The 20,776-nt window shown below is 37.9% G+C and overlaps 1 protein-coding gene across 1 annotated transcript in view; it reads left to right on the forward strand.

Moving 5' to 3' along the window:
* cdkal1 (CDK5 regulatory subunit associated protein 1-like 1) overlaps nucleotides 1–20,776 on the forward strand; it is a gene marked incomplete at its 5' end in the record, with an annotated part of 448,677 nt that overhangs the window by 49,985 nt on the left and 377,916 nt on the right. The window contains one exon of the mRNA XM_052016953.1: nucleotides 5,471–5,555. Within this exon, the coding sequence (XP_051872913.1) occupies nucleotides 5,471–5,555 (85 nt within the window). The remainder of the gene's footprint in view (nucleotides 1–5,470; nucleotides 5,556–20,776) is intronic.

Consider the following 20,776-nt stretch of genomic DNA (forward strand, 5'->3'; position numbering starts at 1 on the left):
GATTTGGATGAGGGGTTCCAATTTAATGTATCCACATTTTCAGCTGATACCAAGTGAGGGTAATGAGGAGGATCTGGAGAGGTTTTGGGGAAATATAGACAAGAAAATGATACCAAGGTAAAAGACCAGTCATTATCTTTTGTTTCTATTTCTTATGATCTGAGTACAGTCTGTAGTTTCCTAATTTTTATCTAAAGAATTGAAAAGCCACTGTTTATTAGATAGCTGAATATATAATGGAAATTGATTCCATTTATATGAAATAAAAACTGGTTTCATGATTGGTGAAATGTTAAAATTATATTGTGTGCAATTTCTTGTTTTTTTGCCATCCACATTAACATTTTTTCTTGAAAACAGATGTATTCACTTATTCAATTTTACTTCCAATGTTAATGATCTATTTTTGTTAGTGCGCTGGATAGTTTACCAGTGAGAGGATGAACAGATCATTTTTCAGTTCTTTGCTTAGTGTTCCTCTCTGGCTGCTTAAGGCATGGGTCTCCCACTAGCAGGGAATACACCCTATCAGATTTTGGCCCAACATCCCCATACCTGAAGATGGCAAATGCTCTTCAGCACGAGTAATTAACATCCTTATCCAAGTATCGAAAACTAGTTGTGTCCAATACTTTGAAATTTTGATCTGATTCTCAACTTGAATTTGCTGAATGTGTGAATTGGGCTGCAGTGCCAGAGAGTGGAGGCCGATTGTATCAGCTTGAGAGTAAGTTCATTAAGTGTGCAGTGGAGGAAATGACAGAATGATGTAAAGGACATTGAAACTTATTTTGGACTGATGGTATCAGATGAGGACTCACAGAAAGATTAAGTTTTGTTTTGAATTATATAACTTATTTTAGGTGGTCTTTTACAGTATTGTACACCTTGAATCGAATTTGAAACAAGTATTGCATGTTCTGCAAGGTTATATGTGGAATATAATTGCAGTGAATCATGCAATTGGAGTGAAAAGTGCAAATTGTGAATTAGAGAAACTAAGAAGATAATTCTAGAAGAATATCATTTTGGGTTTTTGGTTTTTATCCATTTAATACATGTCAATCAAGTATTCATTGTACACATACTGTTTGCAAATGATTTAAATATCATGCATTGCTGGCACATTATTATCCTGACTTTTTGTTTATGATTTCCATGATTTATTTTCCTTGATGGAAATCCTGGTATTGCACAACTAAATGATAGGCTGTTAACTGAAAGGCAGATTTTCTATATAGGTCATATGAGCCAGGTACAGTTTTTATAAAAGATGTATTGTAAAATAATACAATAGGATGTAAACAATAGGCCTGTATTTTGCTATGGGAACTGAGTATAGTACAGTAAACCCTGATAATCTGCTGTCTGATTATTTGGAAATTCTGATGGTTCGCTGTCTTGCTCACTGGATGACGTTTCCCGTGCTCCCTTTAAACTCACTGAGGCCCCATCTTCATGCACCCTTTAAACCTACTAGGTTCACTGGAAAATTCATTATACTACTGTATATATCTTTTTTTTTTAAAAAAGAGAATTCAAAGTGTATTGAGGGATTAATTGGAATAATATCAAATAGTTCAGAAAATCTGCCAGGCTGGCATTACCAAAGTCCCAAGCATGGCAAATTATCAGAGTTTTACTGTACATGGTGTAAATCTCAGTTGCACATTCCACTTGTCAAGATGTACTTTCTGTTTATTATTAAACAGCATTATTTTTCAGTCTAAAATTTTTAACCTTCTGTGTGAGTTGGGAGATAGTTTACTGGAAATAGCATTGAACCAACAGGGAGTGGGTTTCATAGCCCAGAATGCACAAGATGGTACAGAGGAAAGAAACTAAAGAAAGATGCAAGTTCTGGGTTTGGACGGGGCTTGGAATGCTCTTATGGCACGGTTACCTTGGGAAAGAAATTGCTTATAATTTACTGGAAGGATTCAAAGTTGGTAATTAAGAAGACTGACATCTTGGCCTAAGAAGTACATTAAGGAGAATCTTAAAGGATGAAAGATTCATCTAAATCAAGTGCATATTGGTTTAGAGTGAATCCAGAGTTTATGGGCCTAGACAAAGGAAATGTTATCTTCCACTGGTAAAGTGATGCAAATCAAAGATGCGCAAGGGGCCAAATTAAGAGGATGGTTAAAATCCAGAAGATTTCTTAGACTGCAAGACGTAACAAGAGATTGGGAAGAATGAGGCCATGGACATATTTGAAAACAAGAATGGAGAATTTTAATATTTAGATGATAGTGTAGCCAGTGTAGGTTGGGAAGAACAGATCGTTAGATGAGTAGGATTCCAGTGAGTTTGTGATTCTTTGGAGTTTAGAGGAATGGAAGAGGTGGGGCTGATTGGGAACCAAAAAGATCTATTTATGGAGGCAGACGTCATTACTGAAGCTCTAAATAAGGCGTTTACCAAGGAAGAAGATGCTGCTGCAATCTCAGAAAAGGAAGATACAGTTGAGCTATAGGACAGGGCAAAACTTGATGATTAGGAGGCTAAAGGCTAGTTGTACTTAGAAGGATAGGTCATTCAATCTCTCTTGTTCTGGGCTCTGTAACAGACCTGACCTTTGGTTCTCTCTGTTCCTTTCCTCTTCCCCTGCAATTTTAAACTTTATTTTGTCTCTACCTTTTCCCACTTCTGATTGACCAGAAATGTTAACTGTTTCTCCATCTGCAGATGCTACCTGACCCACTGAATATTTCCAGTTTTTTTTGTTTTTATTTCAGTTTAACCATGGTGGCATGGAAGCTTCTGGAAGAAGTTATCAGGGACAGAATTAGCAGGGCCTTGGAAGAATATGGATTGATTAGGGAAAACCAGCATTGAAGTTTTTTAAAAGACAAATCATCTTTAGCTAACTTGATGGAGCTTTTTGAAGATAATAGAGTCTGTTGAAGAGGAAAATGTGGTTGATGGACTTTATATGGACCTTCAGAAAACATTTGATCAAGCACCACAAAGGATGCTTACCAGCAGGATTAAACACCACAGAATAAATGGTACAGTTAGCAGCATGGATAGAAAACTGCCCACATAATAAAATGCAGAGTGTACTGACAAACTTGTTTTTTTTTGGACTGGAGTGATGTGCACGATGGTGCTCGGATATTTGTTAATGTATTTTAATGACATGGAACTTGGTGTACAGGGCACAGTTTCCAAATCTTGGATGACACTATACTTGGAAGTGCAGTGAACTGTGAAAAGGATAATGATAGATTTTGAGATGATATATACCGGCATGTGGAATGGGCAGACATGGCGGATGAAATTTAGCATCAATAAATGCGAAGTGTTACAAATGAGAAGGAAGAATAAGGAGAGGCAATATTAACTAGAGGGCCTAATTACAAAAGTGATAATAGGAACAGTTAGTATGCACTTGAAGATATCTTCTTTCTGTCCTCTGATTTTTCTGAGATTCTATGATATTGAAGGAAGGCTTGTAAATATATTTTTGTGATGAGTACTAAGCTTTATAATGAAATGGAGGGTGATGGATAACTCAGTTTTATTTGAGATTTATATGTATCAATAAATTAAAATGACCCAAAGTACTGCAAAAGCATTGGTATTATGTACCAAAAGCCTTTTGAACAAAAATGGAGAACATTGCATTGAATCCTTGTATTTACAGTGCACACAAATGGGGCAGTTGTATTTTTTTAGGATTTTTTTGAAGGGGAGATTTGTGGTGAACTTGGTTTGACTGCTTGTTCAGTCAAACCAAGTTCACTAGAAATGTGGAGAAGGCTGTAAAATTTTTGCTCAGGATGGAACATTGGAGAAGAGGCCAAATAATTTACTGTATCTTTATTAGAGTTTGATTCAACTTTGTGGAAAACAAACAAGCAAATGTTATTTCGTGCTGAACGTTAGTCAAAGTCATGACATGAATTGTCAGTTGGCCAGAAATATTATACGCTCTGAAATTTGAAGTAGCCCAAAAAACCTTCCTCGCACTAAGTCTCATACACGCATCACCTTCGCATTTGCTGAGCTACCCTAGCCTCTGTTTAAAAAAACGTCTTTTTAAAATCCATGTTTTGTGAATCATCCACAGTATCACTTCTCATTCTTTGTATAACGCCACAAGACATTTTTGCTTCTCCATTTCTGTTCATTTGAGTATCCCCAATTTTAATCACTCCATTATTAGAGACCATGCCTTCACCTGCCAAAGCCCTGAGCTCTGGAATTGCCTCCATAAACATTAGTACAAACTGAAATTGTTTAAAATATGGAACTTCAGTCATCCTTCCTCATCTCTGTAAATCAGCATTCAAATGAATGTGTTTTTGGATTCTGTGCCAGGTCCAACTCAGAACTCCGGAGCATAGTGACAAATTTTTCAAGTCTGTCAGCAAGTTCGTGATTTCACAGTTTGAATATATGCATTTCCCAAGTCTAGAATTTATTGGCTAATATGTGGGTAATTGCTGGCAATTCACTACAGCATTGGCAGCAAAATCTGTGCCAATTTAACATTCAGGTAATTTCACATTTAACATCAACTCTTTGTCAGGATGTTAGCTACCAGTGATAAAGACTGATTTATCGTTTTAAAGCATTTATCTAGGGTATGAATGTTTTTTATACTTTGCTGCATGGTTGAATTGTTTATATTTCTCTTTTAAGTATACTGTCCACTGTTATGCTTGTAATGACAGTAGGAAACCATTCAATTCATTTGACCTATGCCAGCTCCCGGGGAACAATCCTTAGTTCCATAACTCCTCTCATTTCCCTGTACCCATGTAACTTATTCCATCACACGTTCTCATGAACTTCACTTTAATTATTTTTGCCGCTAACCTGTGCAAAGGGATAATTGACAGTAGCTAATCAATTTACTAGCATGCCCTTGCGATGTGGGAGGAAACCAGAGCTCCTGGAGAAAACCCATGCAGTCACAGAGAACACACGTATTCCACACAGATAGCACCAGAGATTAGAATTGAACCTGGGTATGTGGAAGTGTGAGGCAGCAGCACAAACTGCTGCACCACTGTGCGGCCCTACCTAAAGGGCTAATAGCAGGAACCATTGTGCGTTTTAATTCATTTCCAATCCTTTTGTAACTTCTGTGACATACCTTGCATTCCTCTCAGAGTCATATAGCATGGAAACAGGCCATTCAGCCCACCACATCCATGCCGACCAGTGGGCACCCATCCCATCTTCCAGCACTTGGCCCATAGCCTTCAACGCCCAGGTGATTCAAGTGGTTGTTTCGGCACCTCTTAAATGCTGTCAGTGACTCTGCTTCCACCAGTCTGTCTGGCATTCCAGGTACTCGCCACACTCTGGGTGGAAAGAGGTCCCCCTCAGATCCCCTCTTGTTTCCATTTGATAGAGGTTCCAAAATTCTTAATAATTATTTTTGTTAAAAGAAACATCCTGAAGCGAGTCAGAAACGGATTTTCTAATACTCTTTTTTTCTTCCTACTTGCAGAAAATTCATCCAGTGCAGATCTGTGGCTGCTAAATAGCTGCACTGTGAAAAGCCCAGCTGAAGATCACTTTAGAAACTCAATTAAGTAAGTAAAGTAAGAAGCAACTTAACAGTAATTCATTCTGAAATATTGTTTTTGAAAGCGCGATTAACATTTCATCCTTAAACTCTGATACTGATGTTAATTAAAGCTTGGCATAATAGCATGGAAATTGCAGCTTGTAATTTCCAAATAGTTCAGCAAAATTTACAACAATGTTGAAAACCAAGAGTGAATACTTTAAACAAAATATTAATCATTATTAGCCGTATTTGCTATCTATTGAATATTTGATTTCTTAATTTTGACAATTAAAATCTGATGTGTTTTGGATGCAAGAGTGCAAGAAAATCATAAATTTTGCAAATGTGTATGTATTAGAATAGCTGATGATTTAAAGCCTAAAAGATTTATGAAGAAATTATAGATTTTTAGATTCTGACATTTGGATATCTACTGTGCACACTCCAGTTAAAATAAAAATAATTCATCTTTCTGAAAACTTCCCAAGAGTCAGACTAGTTTCAAATGTCTTAACAGCTAGAGTCATGGAGATGTACAACGCAGAAACAGGCCCTTCGGCCTACAGTGTCCACGTCGCCTTGTTACTTACTGTTATGCCTACACTTATCTCATTTAGCTGCAATAGGGCATAGCCTTCTATGCCTTGGCAATTCAACTATTTGTCTATCTTCTTCTCAGGCTGCAGGGATGCAACTTCTGGAGTATCCCAGGGATCAGATCTTAGTGTCATAGAGTAGTATAGCACTGAAATAGGTCCTTTGGCCCAACTCGTTCATGCTGTCCAAGATGCACATCTAAGCTGGTGCTATTTGCCTGTGTTTGGCCTATATTCCTCTAAACCTTTCCTATCCATGTACCTCTCCAAATGTCTTTTAAATGTTGTTTTCTTGGCCCTCAATTATTTATTATTTACATTAATGACCTCAAGGAAGAGACAAAATATAAGGCTTCCTAGTTTGCCAGTTTGCCAATGATATAAAGATAAGTGGAAGAACATACTGTGTGATAAGGACATTGTGATTCTGCAATGGCATATAGATGGATTGAGTGACTGGGCAAAAACCTGACAAATGAAGTTTAATGTGGTTAGGTGCGAAGTCATACACTTTGGTAAGAGGAATCAAAAGGCGGATTATTATCTAACTGGAGAGATACTGCAAATGAGTGAGGTTCAGAGGGATCTAGGTGTTCTAGTGCATAAATCACAAAAAGCTAAAAGGCAGGTCCAACAAGTAGTTAAGAAGCCAAATGGCACTTTGGCCTTCATTGCAAAGGGGTTGGAGTTTAAGAAGAGGGAGGTTTTGTTACAATTTGTACAGGGTGTTGGGGAGTCCATTGCTTGAATATTGTGCACGGTTTTGGTCCCCTTACCTGAAAAAGGTTAGAGTAGCATTTGAGGCAGTCCAAAGAAGATTCACTAAGCTAACTCCTGGGAGGGAGAGTGTTTTCCTTTCAAGTGAGGCCAGACAGTTTGGGTCTATATTCCTTGGAGTTTAGAAGAATGAAAGGTGACCTTATTCAAACATATAAGATCCTAAGGGGGATTGACAGGGGTGACATTTGAAATGTTTCCACTCATGGGATAGTCGTGAAAAGGGGACATAGCTACAAAATGAGGGGCCCGTCATTTTAAACTGAGGTGTGTAGAAATTTCTTCTTTCTGTGGGTAGTGAATCTCTGGAATTCTCTGCCTCCAAGGGTGGTGGAGACCAGATCATTAGATGTGTTTAAGGTGGAGATAAATGAATATTTGAAAGATAGAGGAATTGAGAGTTATGGGGAACAGGCACAGAAGAGGAGTTGAGACCAGCATAGATCAGCCATGATATTGAATGGTGAGGCAGGCTTAAAGGGCCTGGTGGTCTACTCCTGCTCCTGTTTTCCTGTGTTCTTATGTTGAGAGAGTATCTGCCTCCATCACCTTTTCAGGCAGTACATTCCAGACATTGATCACCCTCTGTGTGTGTTTGGGGGGGTGGGGGGTGGGGGGGAAGAAATTCCCCTCTGATTCTCTCTAAGCCTCCTCCCTCTCACGCTAAACCTATGCTCTCTTAGACATCCCCACCATGGGGTAAAGATTTTTACTCTCTGCCCTCTCTATCACCCTCACATCAGCCCTCAGCCTCCTCCACCCCAGGGAACACAAACATTTTGCACCTTTAGGTCTGCTGTTGCCCTCTTCCACTATTTCTCATCTACATTTTTCAACCCGCATTAATATATTTTAATCGAATATCAGGTTTTGCACCTTTAAAAATATTCTGCTGCTGCTTGGTTGTTGAAATTGAAATATTAATCTTTTTTAAAATGGTGATATTTGCAAACCTGATTTAGATGTTATAAGGCAGACTATGTAAAGGTTCATTTCCATTAATATTCAGAATGATTCAGCTGGTACTGTAGGAATAAAGCTAATGATTTCAAGGCTCTTTTTTAGCCAGTACTCAACATTAGGCTCACCTGGAGTAAACCCCAGGTACTATCCTTTTAAAGATATTCTAATAGTGCAGTTCAGAATGTCAATTAGATTGGGACAGTTGTGGAGTCCAGTTCACATTATGTATATCCTTTTAAGGTTAGGAAAATGCCAGTGAAATCTCATCTCATTCTGGAAATGGCAGTCTATAATTGTAGATGCCGCTCAATTGACTAAGATATGTAATTAGATATTGTTTCATTTCTGCCATTTGGATATTTGGCCCCTCGTTTTGGCTGTCTCATTCAATTAGATCATAGCTGATTGTACCTGCATTAACACCTTACCCCTTAGTTACCTTGAAATCCAAAAATCTTTCAATCTGTATCTTGATTATTCTGAGCTTCCATAGCTGTCAGATGGAGAATTCCAAAGATTTGTTAAATTCTGAGTGAAGTTATTTCTTCTTTCAGTCTAGATTATGAGACCACGAATCCTGGTTCTAAACACTGCAGCCAGGGCAATTACCATTCCTGCATCTACCCTTTCAAGACTCTTGAGAATTTTTTGCCTTTTGATGGGATCACCCCATCTCCTTAATCTCTCCGCATTGCACAGATCCCATGCCACGAATCAATCTGGGTGTACCTTTGTTGCACTTCCGTTGTAGGGAGGGAGACCAGATCTGTAGACAGTATTCCAGATATGGTGCTACGTAATAGTAGGTGGATGTCTTAACTCTTGTATTTGAATTCTCTTGCATTAAAGGCCAACGTGCTTTTTGCCTTTCTGATTGCATTCAATACCTGTACTTTCAGTTATTCTTCTACAAAGAAAGCTAGTTCCTTTTGAATGCCAACACTTTTCAATTCTCGCCATTTAGGAAATATTTCACCTTTTCATTTCTTCTACCAAAGTGGATGACTTCACATTTTTCATCTGCCATGTCCTTGCCCATCCATTTAGCTGGTTTATATCCTCCTGAAGCTCTCCTGCGTCATTGTCACAAATCACATGAGCATATAGCTGAGCATCATCAGCAAACATGGATGAATTATAATTGCTCCACTCATCCAAATCATTGATATTGAGTATGAGCAACTGGGGCCACAGCAGTGATCCTTATGGCACACTGCTGTTCACAGCCTCCCAATTGGAAAATAACCCAGTTCATTCCTACCCTCTGTTTTCAATCAATCTTCTGAATCAATCCTTAATCTGCCAGTATATTACTTCCAATCCCATAAATTCTAATTTTGTTTAATAAATCCTTGTGCAGCATTTTTTCGAAAGCTTTCGAAAACTCCAAATACTCCACTTAAGGTGGTTTGCTTTAACTATTTTGCTCATTACAACTAGGTGCCCTTAAATTATTAGATTGTCGGATTTTCCCTACTAGTGATGTCACACTAACTGGCCTGCAATCCACCGGTTTCTCTCCCTCCTTTCTTTAAGTTTCTAGTGTGGGAATTATTCTAAAATCTATGGAATTTTGCCACCTCTTTCAAAACATTGGGACAGAGGTGATCAGATCTGGGGTTTTCTCAGCTTTCAGTCCTGTTAATTTCTCTGATACTATTTTTCTAACTAATGCTACCAATTCAGTCTAGATTGATTGTTCAGACTTACTGTAGTCTGCACCTCTTTCTGTGAGGGTTCCTGTGCTTACTACTATGAAGACAAACATAAAATATTTGCTTAATTTCTCCGCCATTTCCTTATTCCCCAAGATAATTTCTACTGAATCAATGTGTCAAGGATGCATACTAACTTTTTCGTTTTACCTATTCATAGGTAATTTTACATGCCGTTTTTTTTCTCACTAGCTTACTCTTATTGTGGCTGGCATGTAGAGTTTATTGTGGCTAATGGCTTTGCATTTCCCAATATTTAAGTCGAGAAAGGTGCTTGGAAATCTTATTCTGCACGTTAGATGAACTAGTTGACAAACCAGAAGCAGTGGCGGGGTCACGAGATGTGGTGTTGAAATTGTACTGGGAACTGTTTGCGTGCATGGAGAACCTGATATTCAACTAAAACATTTTAATAAGGGTTGAAAGATGTAAATGAGAAGTAGTGGGAGAGCGCAACAGCAGACCTAAGGGGGGGCTTCAGAGGTAATGATCTAGCATACAAGGAAAAGAAGAGAAAGCATTGCATTTGATTTTCTGGTTCTGAGTGGATAGTTAAAAATAAAGAGCAGTCATACCCTGTTGGATAGTGGTGCACAGACATTGAAGAAAGATGGTGCATTGACTCCATAAAAAGCTCCTGGCAGATTGATAAGTGTTGAGAATTCAGTGTGGCTGCAATTACAAAGGATTTAATATCTGACATTAGCAGGGATAGAAATCTGATTGAAATCTGATTCAAGCATGTGGTTGCAGGGAAGTAGGGCACAGATTTTTGAGGCGACATGTTGTTAAAGGAATTTGGAGAGTAAAGGGAGATTGGAGCTGGGGTATTTGTTTGGAATGACAGATGGGGGTCAAGTATGGATTTTAAAATAGCTAAACTGGTCACTTACTTCATTCAGGGAAATGACCGTGTTAAAGTCTGGTTAACATTTGGTTAATATAATCTTTGAAAAATGATTCTTTGGCTATAAATATGAAGTGCAAAATCTTCATTTCTAGTTTCGTGGATAGACTTAAGTAATTGTTCTTGCATTTCATTTTTATGATTGCAGTGTTACAAAAACAATATTGATTGTTGCAGAGAAATCAATTCAATTGCCACTGGAACATGACAATAATTTGGAACATGTTGGAACATGATCAAAATTCTGAAGCCAAAAGCTACAATTTTATGTTCTTAGGTTGGGCATCAATGCTGTCCTCAGGATGTCATTACTGATTGCCTTGTAATGTGTTGAGATTTGAACTGAATTTCTTGCAGTGCTTCTGGAGGTAGTTGATCATTAACTCGTTATTGTTTGTGTACTTTAAGTAAAGTGAATTTGATCCAATAAGCAGCACAGATGCTGAACTGTAACAGCATACATTTTTTTTTCAGTTGGTCTTATGAAAAACAACTGTTAGGGTTTCAAACCTCCAGCTTTCATTTCACAGTGGGGTAATTTGCTTATGTTTGTACTCACTATGTTTTAAGATATTTTCCCATGCAAATTATTTAAATGTTGCAATAGAATGCTTTCTTTGAGCTCAAAGAGCCCTTCCATATTTGCATAAAAACTGCCAACTAAGCTTGAAACTATTTTGCATTTTTATATTCTGCTGTGATCTGGACATAATATCAGGTTGACTTGTGTGCCTTAGCTGCAAACAGTCATTCAGGTTCACTAAATTAGCTTGCAGTTTATACGGAACTAATGAAGGTTATGAATGTACAGGCTAGTGTGTGGCTGGCATTTTCCTGAACTTTCTCACAAGCTGTAATTTCAGCTTTGTCCAAAATGTTCAACAATGAAATGATAATAGCAAAATAATAGAAAAGAAAAGCAACTTCAGATTTTCAGCAATCAAAATTGGTTCCTCACTTAGAATTCATCATAGAGCCTTGGGGATAAAAATGAAAAACATAATTCCCACCAATTCTTGCTTCTTTCTGAACTGTTAATCAAGTTCTTGCACTGTGCTTGATTTGAGTTTGTTTGCTGTTAATTGTTTTAACATATTTTAAGGGTAGGTCCAATAGCAACTCCATTACCAATGCATGTTACAAAGACTTCTGTTCCCTTACTTGTTTATAAAAAGTGACTGAATTTTATTGCCAGGTTAGAGATGTCTGAAGTACCACTGTAGGAGAAAAGAAATGAAACCTTTTTTTTTATTCTTCCTACCCACCAAATAAAAACATCTTAGCAACTCATTCAATGTCTCTCCTGAAAAGCATTAGAGTCCATTGAGATTTTATGTTTGTTTCTGTCACCTCATCAATAAATGAAATGTTCATTCAACAACCTTGTAATTATTTTGATTGATTTTGCTTGTATAAATCTAGATTTTACTGTCTAGTTGAGTATGGTGCTTTTACTATATGATAAATCAGTTGTCTTTCTGATTAGAGCCTAGTCACAGTTTGCTTGGGTTTCTTTAAACAAATCTGCTCATATTTGTGAGGGCTCATGTTAATACATATTCTGTTTGTTTATCTGTAAATGCAATAAGTATTACTTGCATTTGCTTGATTTTTTTCCTTGTATATTCTTTGATAAAATTCAGTATATTTTCTTTCCGCAGTAGAATTCCAGGACTTGACTGTTGTTGCTGAATTCTATCCAGCTTATGAACATGGGCAAAAAGAGTACAATCCTTAAGGTGGCTTTGATATATACTGTCCCCAGTGAATTTGGCTTCAAATGAAACCCATGCACTTTAAAAGCTATGAACAGGCAACCGATTAGGTCAAAAATATTACAGTTCTATGGATCCATTATTATAAGCCTTAATGACAAATGTTGCTGGGATGTTGTACGATTAACCTTCAACCTACATGCGCTGATAAAAGAGACATTCAATAAATTAGATTTCAGGGCAATAAAATAGATTTGATGTGGAAGATATATACCAAATATTTGACCCACCCATTCTTTAATTCTACTTTTAGTGGTATTGTGGTATTATTCAGCAAGTAAATCACACACGTGACTCAGGATTATAATTTCAATCTCTGCTCTGTTGGCTGATTATGTCAGTGAAGCAATGCGGATGCCACTTTGACTTTAAGAATTTCAGATGGGAAGATCAAGGAGAGGGAAGCGGCTGGGTTTTCTAGCTCCTGACTGCTCTCAGTGACCTATGTTGGAAATGCTGGGTTTGTGGACATCAGGCAAGGGCTTTCATTTACTTTTGTTACGATTTTGGTGGTTCTGAGAGGCTGATGAGGTCATTGTAGGAACTGCAGAGTCCTCCAGAAATGGGTGGGTTGTCACTGATGGGGCAGGAGGGTGGATAGTCTGTGAGGTGGTATGCTTCTTCTGCTGCTCAGTATCTGTGTGCTCCTAAGTGTAGCCTCAAGTTCTTAATATCAACCAGAATGATCCTTCTCCATTTTGAGTAGCTATAGGCCATAGATTCTCAAGAGGTTATGAAGATGCTGCATTTGAGTGCACCCTTGCATCTTTTTGCTCTGTCCACCTGTTAATTTCTGTGGGAGCATTCTTCTCTCTGATTCAGAAGGTTGTAAGTTCAAACTTCATCCAAAGTCTTGAGCACCCAAGCTAGTGGTTGCTCCACCATAGTACCGATAGAGTGCTATATTGCAGGAAGAGGTTAACTTTGTTTACACACGTCCTCTCTGTTGGAGTAAATGATCCAATAACATCATTCAAAGAACAGGGACATCTGCTAGTATCTTGACAATTTCTACACTTCAATCATGGTAAAGTTAAAAGACAGATCTGGGTATTCAACTCGTTTCTGTTTCTGGAACCTCCTATGTGCAAAATTGTCCAATATATGATCTACATTACAACTATGACTACATTTTATAAGAATGTCATTGGCTGAAAAGTGCTTTGGGATGCCCTGAAATCACTGAAGGGTATATAAGTGTAAGTTTTCTTGTTCCTGCTGTAATATAAAACCATGGAACTTATCTAAAATAATTCATGAGTTTCAGGACATGCTTTTATTTCTTTCCTGTAAGTTAACTTGTAAAAATGGATTAATTCTCTTTATGAAGCAATTCTTTTCTCCCACTGTATCTTTTATATTGCTCCTTCATTTGATACTTCCACAAAGCCAGTTTGTTTGAAAGAAACACTTTATTTATGTTTGGAACGTGGACTTGTACTACCAGTTTTTGAGCAATTGGTTAGGGCTTTCAGACTCTGCCTCATATTATTTAGTTCCTTTGCTTAGCTTCCATCTCTGTTGCTAGCAGATCTAAGATTCTTTGTACTGGGGTATAATCCTAAACCACACTCTGAGCCACGATGATATATATATATATATATATATATATATATATATATATATATATATATATATCCCCTCCTGACCTCATCTATGTTATATTCCATTCCAAATATTCTCATTCATAAGATAAAATTCCCACTTCTGGTTTGATCCACAATTCTCACCAATGTCATAGAATTTCTTCTCCCTGCTGAGTTCTTGCAATCCTCTCTTGCTTGAGCATTCCCAGAGTCTCAAGCTCTAGCCACTCTCTATCTGTGACCACTGTTTGTCCCACCTCGTCTGCTGTGATTGAGTAATCATGTACCCTGTTTCTGTTTCACCCGTATGTGCTTTGCTATCTCTTGGAAATCAGTTTCCATCATATCTTGCCTCGGACCCAATATAGTTGATTATAACGTTCCTGTATAAACTAGGATTTCGTAGAGAAAAGGTAGTTGATTACATGAATACAGCAGCTTATGATAGTCATATGATAAATGAATGAATGAATACATTAAGTGATTTGGAGAGAAAGGAATAGATGGAAACAATGAGAAAAGTGTGTGAAAGGCAGAATATCATCTGTTGAAAGTACGTTTTTCTTTGCAACATAATTGAGTTTTTTTTGGAATAGGAAGTCATTTGGCTCAAAGTGCACATGCCAGCTAAAAACAAAGCTGTTCATTTCTAAACCTTAGTCTGGTGTCCTCGTTGGAAGGAATCTGCTGCCTTGACTTGATCTGATTAAATTTGACTTTGCTTGAATCCTAAGTGCCTTCTGAAATGTCCTAGCAAACCAGTCAGTTTTATTAAAACTGCTTTGTTAAGCAGAAAAATAATAAACCCAGATGGACTACCTGACATTGACTAGGGTATTAAATTCAGATATGTCAAAGTCATTTCTAGTCTCGTAAACGTTGCATGATTCCTCTTACGAACATTGGATATTGGTGTCCAAATTAGGAGACCTATCCCATTGGCTAGTCTGGTAACAGCTTGACACAGCTGAATCATATCTTGCATGCCTGATTCCTCCATAAATGCTGGATATATCCTGAGCCACAAACAGACAAACCCACAGTCATATATAAGCTGGGGGTAGTATCCCTGGGATTCCTCAGCATTGACTTCAGACCCTATGAAGTTTCATGACATCAGATCAAGCACGACCTCCTAATTTCCAACTATTGTCCACCTTCAGCTGATGAATCAGTATGCTTCCATGTTGAACACTTGGAAGAAGCATTGAGCGTAACAATGGCACATAATGTATTCTGCACGGGGGACTCCACTGAGGGTGGCTTGGTAACAGTACCGCTGATTGAGCTGGCTGTGACCTGAAGGACATATGTGCCAGACTGGGCCTGTGGCAGTAAGTGAATGAACCAACTTGAGGAATGAACTTACTTGACCTCATCCACAAATTTTTGTAACATGAAATCTGCATGAATAATGAATAACTACTGAGCCATGTGATATTTTTCATTCAGTAATGTCCACTGTAATTATTCCTTTGGGAATCAAAGACTTGCCGTGTCCATATATCAACATTTAGCTTCAGAATTACAATAAAATGAAATCAATGAATAGGCAGATAAACAATTAATGCTTCTATTAAACAGTTGATGAACCTTTCAGAAGGCAACAACAACATGCAAATCTTGCGCTTGTCAACAATTACTTGAAATACTATTTGCATCAGCTCACCTTGATATGCAATGGGGCATTTTTTAATTTCAAAACTAAGGAGAAAGTAAGTGTAAGAACTCCAGGAGAAAGACAGCATTTTGCTGGGTAAGACTAATGAGCTAAAAATGTTTCTGCAGCATCTGTGATCAAAAGATTGCCAACCTTGTACTGAAGTCTCCAGGAATTAAAGATTAATCTTTTGCTCATTACTGTGACCAACCCAGAAGTAAAATCATTGAGGCTTTTTTCAAGTTAGTATTAAAACTTGAGTTTATCGGTGACAAAACTATTAACAATTGGATAAAAGGTTTCACCATGTAATGTGGTAGGAAGTCATAGAAGGAAAACCAAGGAACACATCCAACCAGAGTTGCCCACTGTTGCCCATTGTATTCATGGAAGTGATATGTATTCTTGCATGGCAGAAAATAAAAAGTGCACAGGTTGAATATACCTTTCCCTTTTGAAAGCTTAAGATTTCATCCACTTTTTCCATTATTCTTTTCGATTGATTTTATTTTCAAGTCTGCAGAAAAGAAAATAGCAGCTTTGGAATAATAATTATATTGGGTCGCTTAACTATATCAAACATCAGCCACACCAAGTCATTTCAGTTCTGTCCAGATTTAAGATGGAATTAATTTTAATATATAATTTTAATATAGGGGTTTAATATATAAACCCTTCTTGGGTTTAATGATTTTTAAATTGGCTTCAAAATTAGCCATTTTGAAGGCCCTTTTCTTCGCAGGCTTCTCTTCAAATTAGAGAGTTGGAAATCCCAGGGGTCAGGGTGGACACCTCCCAAGGTTGGTGAGAGTGAGGAATGAAGATTGGTGAAGGCAGAAACCTCCAATTTATTTAAAATGTGCTTGGATGAGTAGTTGAAAAGCCATAACCTACAAAATTTTAAATACTGAGAAAGGGGAATTTAAAAAGTTCCATTTATGGTGACATGGCTGTAAATGGGGCTATAGGCCTCCTTTGTGCTAGAAACTTCTTTGATACTTTGGAGGTTTTCACTGTGGATTAAAATTCAACTCACCATTTATAGCCATTTACCTGTTTTTTTTTGCTTGAGTTAATAAAGCTGAAAAACTGCTTTAAAATCTTTCAGCTGTCCTTGTTATTGTCCACTTATTTTCTTGAACACACATTTGTGAAGAGCTTAAAAATATTATACGGTTCCTTCTGAAGCAGATCCTGTGGGAACATCCAGTTAAATCAATAAGCAAGATTTGTAGTGGCAAGTTTTTTTGTTCATTCCCTGCAAACTTCCTGACTATCTGAACAGGTAAAAAAAAACTCCCAGGGCACATTGAAAGAGGGTTTCTTTGCAGAAATATTTTGAAATTTGAAACACAGGAGAATAAAAAGCTGACTGAGTCTCTTCTCAGCATTCAGAAAAAGGCATCGAGAAAACTTGAGTGTTGGCCCTTTAAGCTGCAAGATGTTTATCCTGACATGACATAAGTTGAAGGCAGGAGAAGTGAGGAATGAAGCAGAGAGGACATTCTCAAAATAATTTTCCTTCCCTTTGGAAATTGGTTGCAGTACCTCAGGTGATTAAAATTGATGTGTGGACTCAATTTTTTTCCATCAGAAATCCATCTGGCTATCAAATGGAATGTAGGCTTCAATATATTTAATTCCAAATACTAAATTCCTCTTTCGATTTGTGGAAACTTTGCTTTCAGCCTCATACTCAGAGTTGCACCTACTCCAAATACATTAAAAAAATGATTATAATTACAATGATTAGAAAACCAGATTGTACATACTGTGACCAGTGGTTCTCAAGCCCTCTGCTCCAGTCATCCCTGCCAAAACTGCTTACCCTCTGCCATCTTCCACTGCAAACTCGCAGCAAGGTCCTCAGCATAATCTCCCAAGTGAATACGTATTTTGCATTTATTACACTAAAACTCTATTGTTCAAAATGAAACCATCCCTCCCTGTTCATCATCCTTAAAGCAAGAGTAAAAGCACTGAAATGCACCATTGATCCTGGCAATAGTTCCCCCACCACAAGCAACAAGAATCATAAGAGAAGATGATGTTGTCGCCTGCACAACACAAAACTCTACTTCTGGTTAGTGCTGGAAAGGACTTTCCGTGATGCCAATTCCTGGCTCCAGGACCCCACTCCAACTACAAGAAGGCTTAAGAAAATGGTGGAGCAACCTCTTGGGACACCACAGCCACTGTCCTGTAACTAAGCACCAGAGTAGGTCTGGAGGCAGTCATACACACCTCACTCCAACATCATCTGTGGGTGAAGAACCTCAACAGTCACATGAGAAAAACCAAAGCCAGGACAATCTGTGCAGTGCTGGGAACATCAGGGTACTACAAGTTCCAACACTTTTTAAAATAAGAGCATGGGAGTGAATCTCGCTGTCTAGACCTGACCATTCCAATTGGAAACTTCAGTTCTTGGGGCTTGTGTGCATGTTTTGTTGAACACAGATCACTGAGGCTTACTGAGTGATAGATGGCACCTCTTGGAGCCCAATGGCAGAGCCCTTTGATTTCAGTGAGTCTAGCAGACCTGCAGGATAGGTGGCAAAAAGGGGAAGGTAAGTATTTTTATTTAATTATTTTAGTTTTTTTTTTAATTACTGTGTTTATTGTGTTTAATAATTTTTGTAAATAACTTTTCATTATCTGCTTGAATTTTAATAATTTTTAAATGTCTGAGTTTGAGACAGAACTTAATATTTTAAAATGCCAGATTAAATGTGGGTTTTAGTTGTTGCTCTGTTCTCTGCCTGCTTTGGAAACTCCCATGTGATGAATTTTAACTTATGGATTACTTGATTATATTTAAAATACTTCTTAATTAACAATTAGAACCCTGTTAATTCACTATTCATCAGTTATTTTTCTCAGAAATTTCTTTATAGGACAGAAAGACTGAACAAGATAAAGATCGTGACTCATCAGTGTGGCAGGTAGACTTGAGCATAATCATACAATAGCAGAACATTTTAGGAGTATTATAGAGACTGTAGCCCTGATCTTTTGGGATTAATGTGTAGGGATTGTCAGATGTTCTGAGTTTTGTCTATTTACACATACAGCCACTACAGGTATCTGATTTCCTCATTAAAAATATTTAATTTGATAAAAATTGATGAATGAGCAATAGTGGAATTTCTGCCAGGGTCATGAAAAGTTAGGATTAGAATTTAGACAGTCACATCCTCTTCCATCATTCCGTGAGTTTGCAGCTGATCTGTGACTTAACTCCAAACATCTGATGGAATTTATACAGTTGTGAGGCAACTGCATTATTTATCTTCAATATTCATTGAATGGTAACCTTGCTAACTGGTGAGCAGACAACAGTGGTCCTACGATTTATTAAGAATGTTTTAACTTTGGCACATAAGAAGCTGGGGCTTTGAAAGACTGGCTCAACAAAATTATAATGGTTTTGTATTTGTAGTTGAAATAATGGCAAAACTGTCAAGACTCACTGCTGCTTTTCTGTAAAACTGACAACAACTTCTGGGGTCCACACATTTAAATTAAGATATGCTGAGGTGCTGTCAGTGAAGGCCTATTCTTCCACAGGGTGTTATTTTTGCGGTGATTTTGATATAATCGATGATTTGACGTTCAATTTTTTCATACCTTTCTTCCTGTAAAAGAGTCATTGACAATGTTAAGCCTTGTTGAATATATTGTGAGGTTTCAACGCCTTCTTAAAAAAATCATTTCGACTGAAAGACCATCTTTTTACCCATGAAATCCCATTCCTCGGGATAACATGAAAATTCAGAATCATAGATCATACAGCATGGAAATAGGCCCATTTGGCCCACCTTGTCCATGCAGGCCATGATGCCTCTCTATGGTAATCCTATTTTCTTGCATTTGGCCTGTTTTTCTATGCCTTTCCTATCCAGGTACCTGTCCAAATGCTTTTTAAATGTTGTAATTTTATCTGCCTCCACTTGCCCCTCTGACAGCTCATTCCAAATATTCACCACTCTCTGTGCGGAACAACTTGCCTCAGATCCTGTTTAAATTTCTCCTCTAATTCTAATCTCCTCTAATTCTAGACTCCCCTGCCCCAGGGAAGAAGATTTCGACAATCCTATCCATGCACTGCATAATTTTATAATTCTCTAAGGTCTCCCCTCAGCCTCCTACGTTCCAATGAGAATAAACCCGGCATATCTAATCTCTCCTTATAACTACAGCCCTTCATTCCAAGCAACATCCTGGTGAATCTTTTCTGCTCTCTCTAATGCTACCACATCCTCCTGTAGTGTGGCTGCCAGAAATGTACAAAACACTCCAAGTGCAGTTTAACCGATGTTTTATACAACTGCAATGGGATGTCCCAAATTTTACACTCAATGCCATGGCCTATGAAGGCAAGCATACTAAATATCTTCTTAACCACTCTATGCAGCCAAATCACCCCTTTCAGGGAGCTATGGACCTGCACCCCAGGGTCTCTCTGAACATCAATGCTCCTAAGGTCCCTGCCCTTTACTCTATGTCCTACCAGAATTTGAGCTCCCAAAGTGCATTACGTCACACTTGTCTGGATTAAATTCAATCTGTCAGGAATCATTTTTTATAAATAAAGATCACCTGTTTAAGACAGAGATGAGGCAAAATATTTAATTTCAGAGGTTGACTTTGGAACCTTCTTCCTCAAAGAACGGTGGAAGCAGAGTCTTTGAATATTGTTAAGGCAGAGGTTGATACATTCTTGATAAACAAAGAGGTAAAAGGGGGTATGTGGGAGTGTGCAACTGAGGTTACAACTGCCAGTGTTGACGTAAATTTATAATGTCTTCATCAGTGCATTGAGACATAGCATATGTACATGCAAAGGAGCAAAAAGCTTTTACATATTGACTGCCTCTGCCCTCAGTGCAAACTGAATGTTTCAGACTGTGTGTGCAATGGTTACTTTGTACAAAGCAGGCACACCACATGGCTCCCCTGTCCAATGGATCGTGATGTGAACACACATGGATGGAGAGAGAATGGCATTTTCATGCTTAAAGATATACCATTCTTATTTCCCAATTAACTGGAGCAGTAATGATATATGGTAGTGGGTGTGATAGTGCCAATGAATAACCTCAAAGCCAGTTATACAGCTCAAGGATCTCGCTGTAGGTAGTACGATTGGGTCAGATCTTCAAATGGCAACCAGAAGATCCTGCCATAATTACTGGTGTTCAAAGTCTTTGTTGGTTGTTGGCTGCAGTTGCCTACCCTCAGCAGTCACCTGTCTCCTGACT

This window comes from Pristis pectinata, chromosome 5, assembly GCF_009764475.1.
Source record: "Pristis pectinata isolate sPriPec2 chromosome 5, sPriPec2.1.pri, whole genome shotgun sequence".
NCBI classification, from domain to species: domain Eukaryota; kingdom Metazoa; phylum Chordata; class Chondrichthyes; order Rhinopristiformes; family Pristidae; genus Pristis; species Pristis pectinata.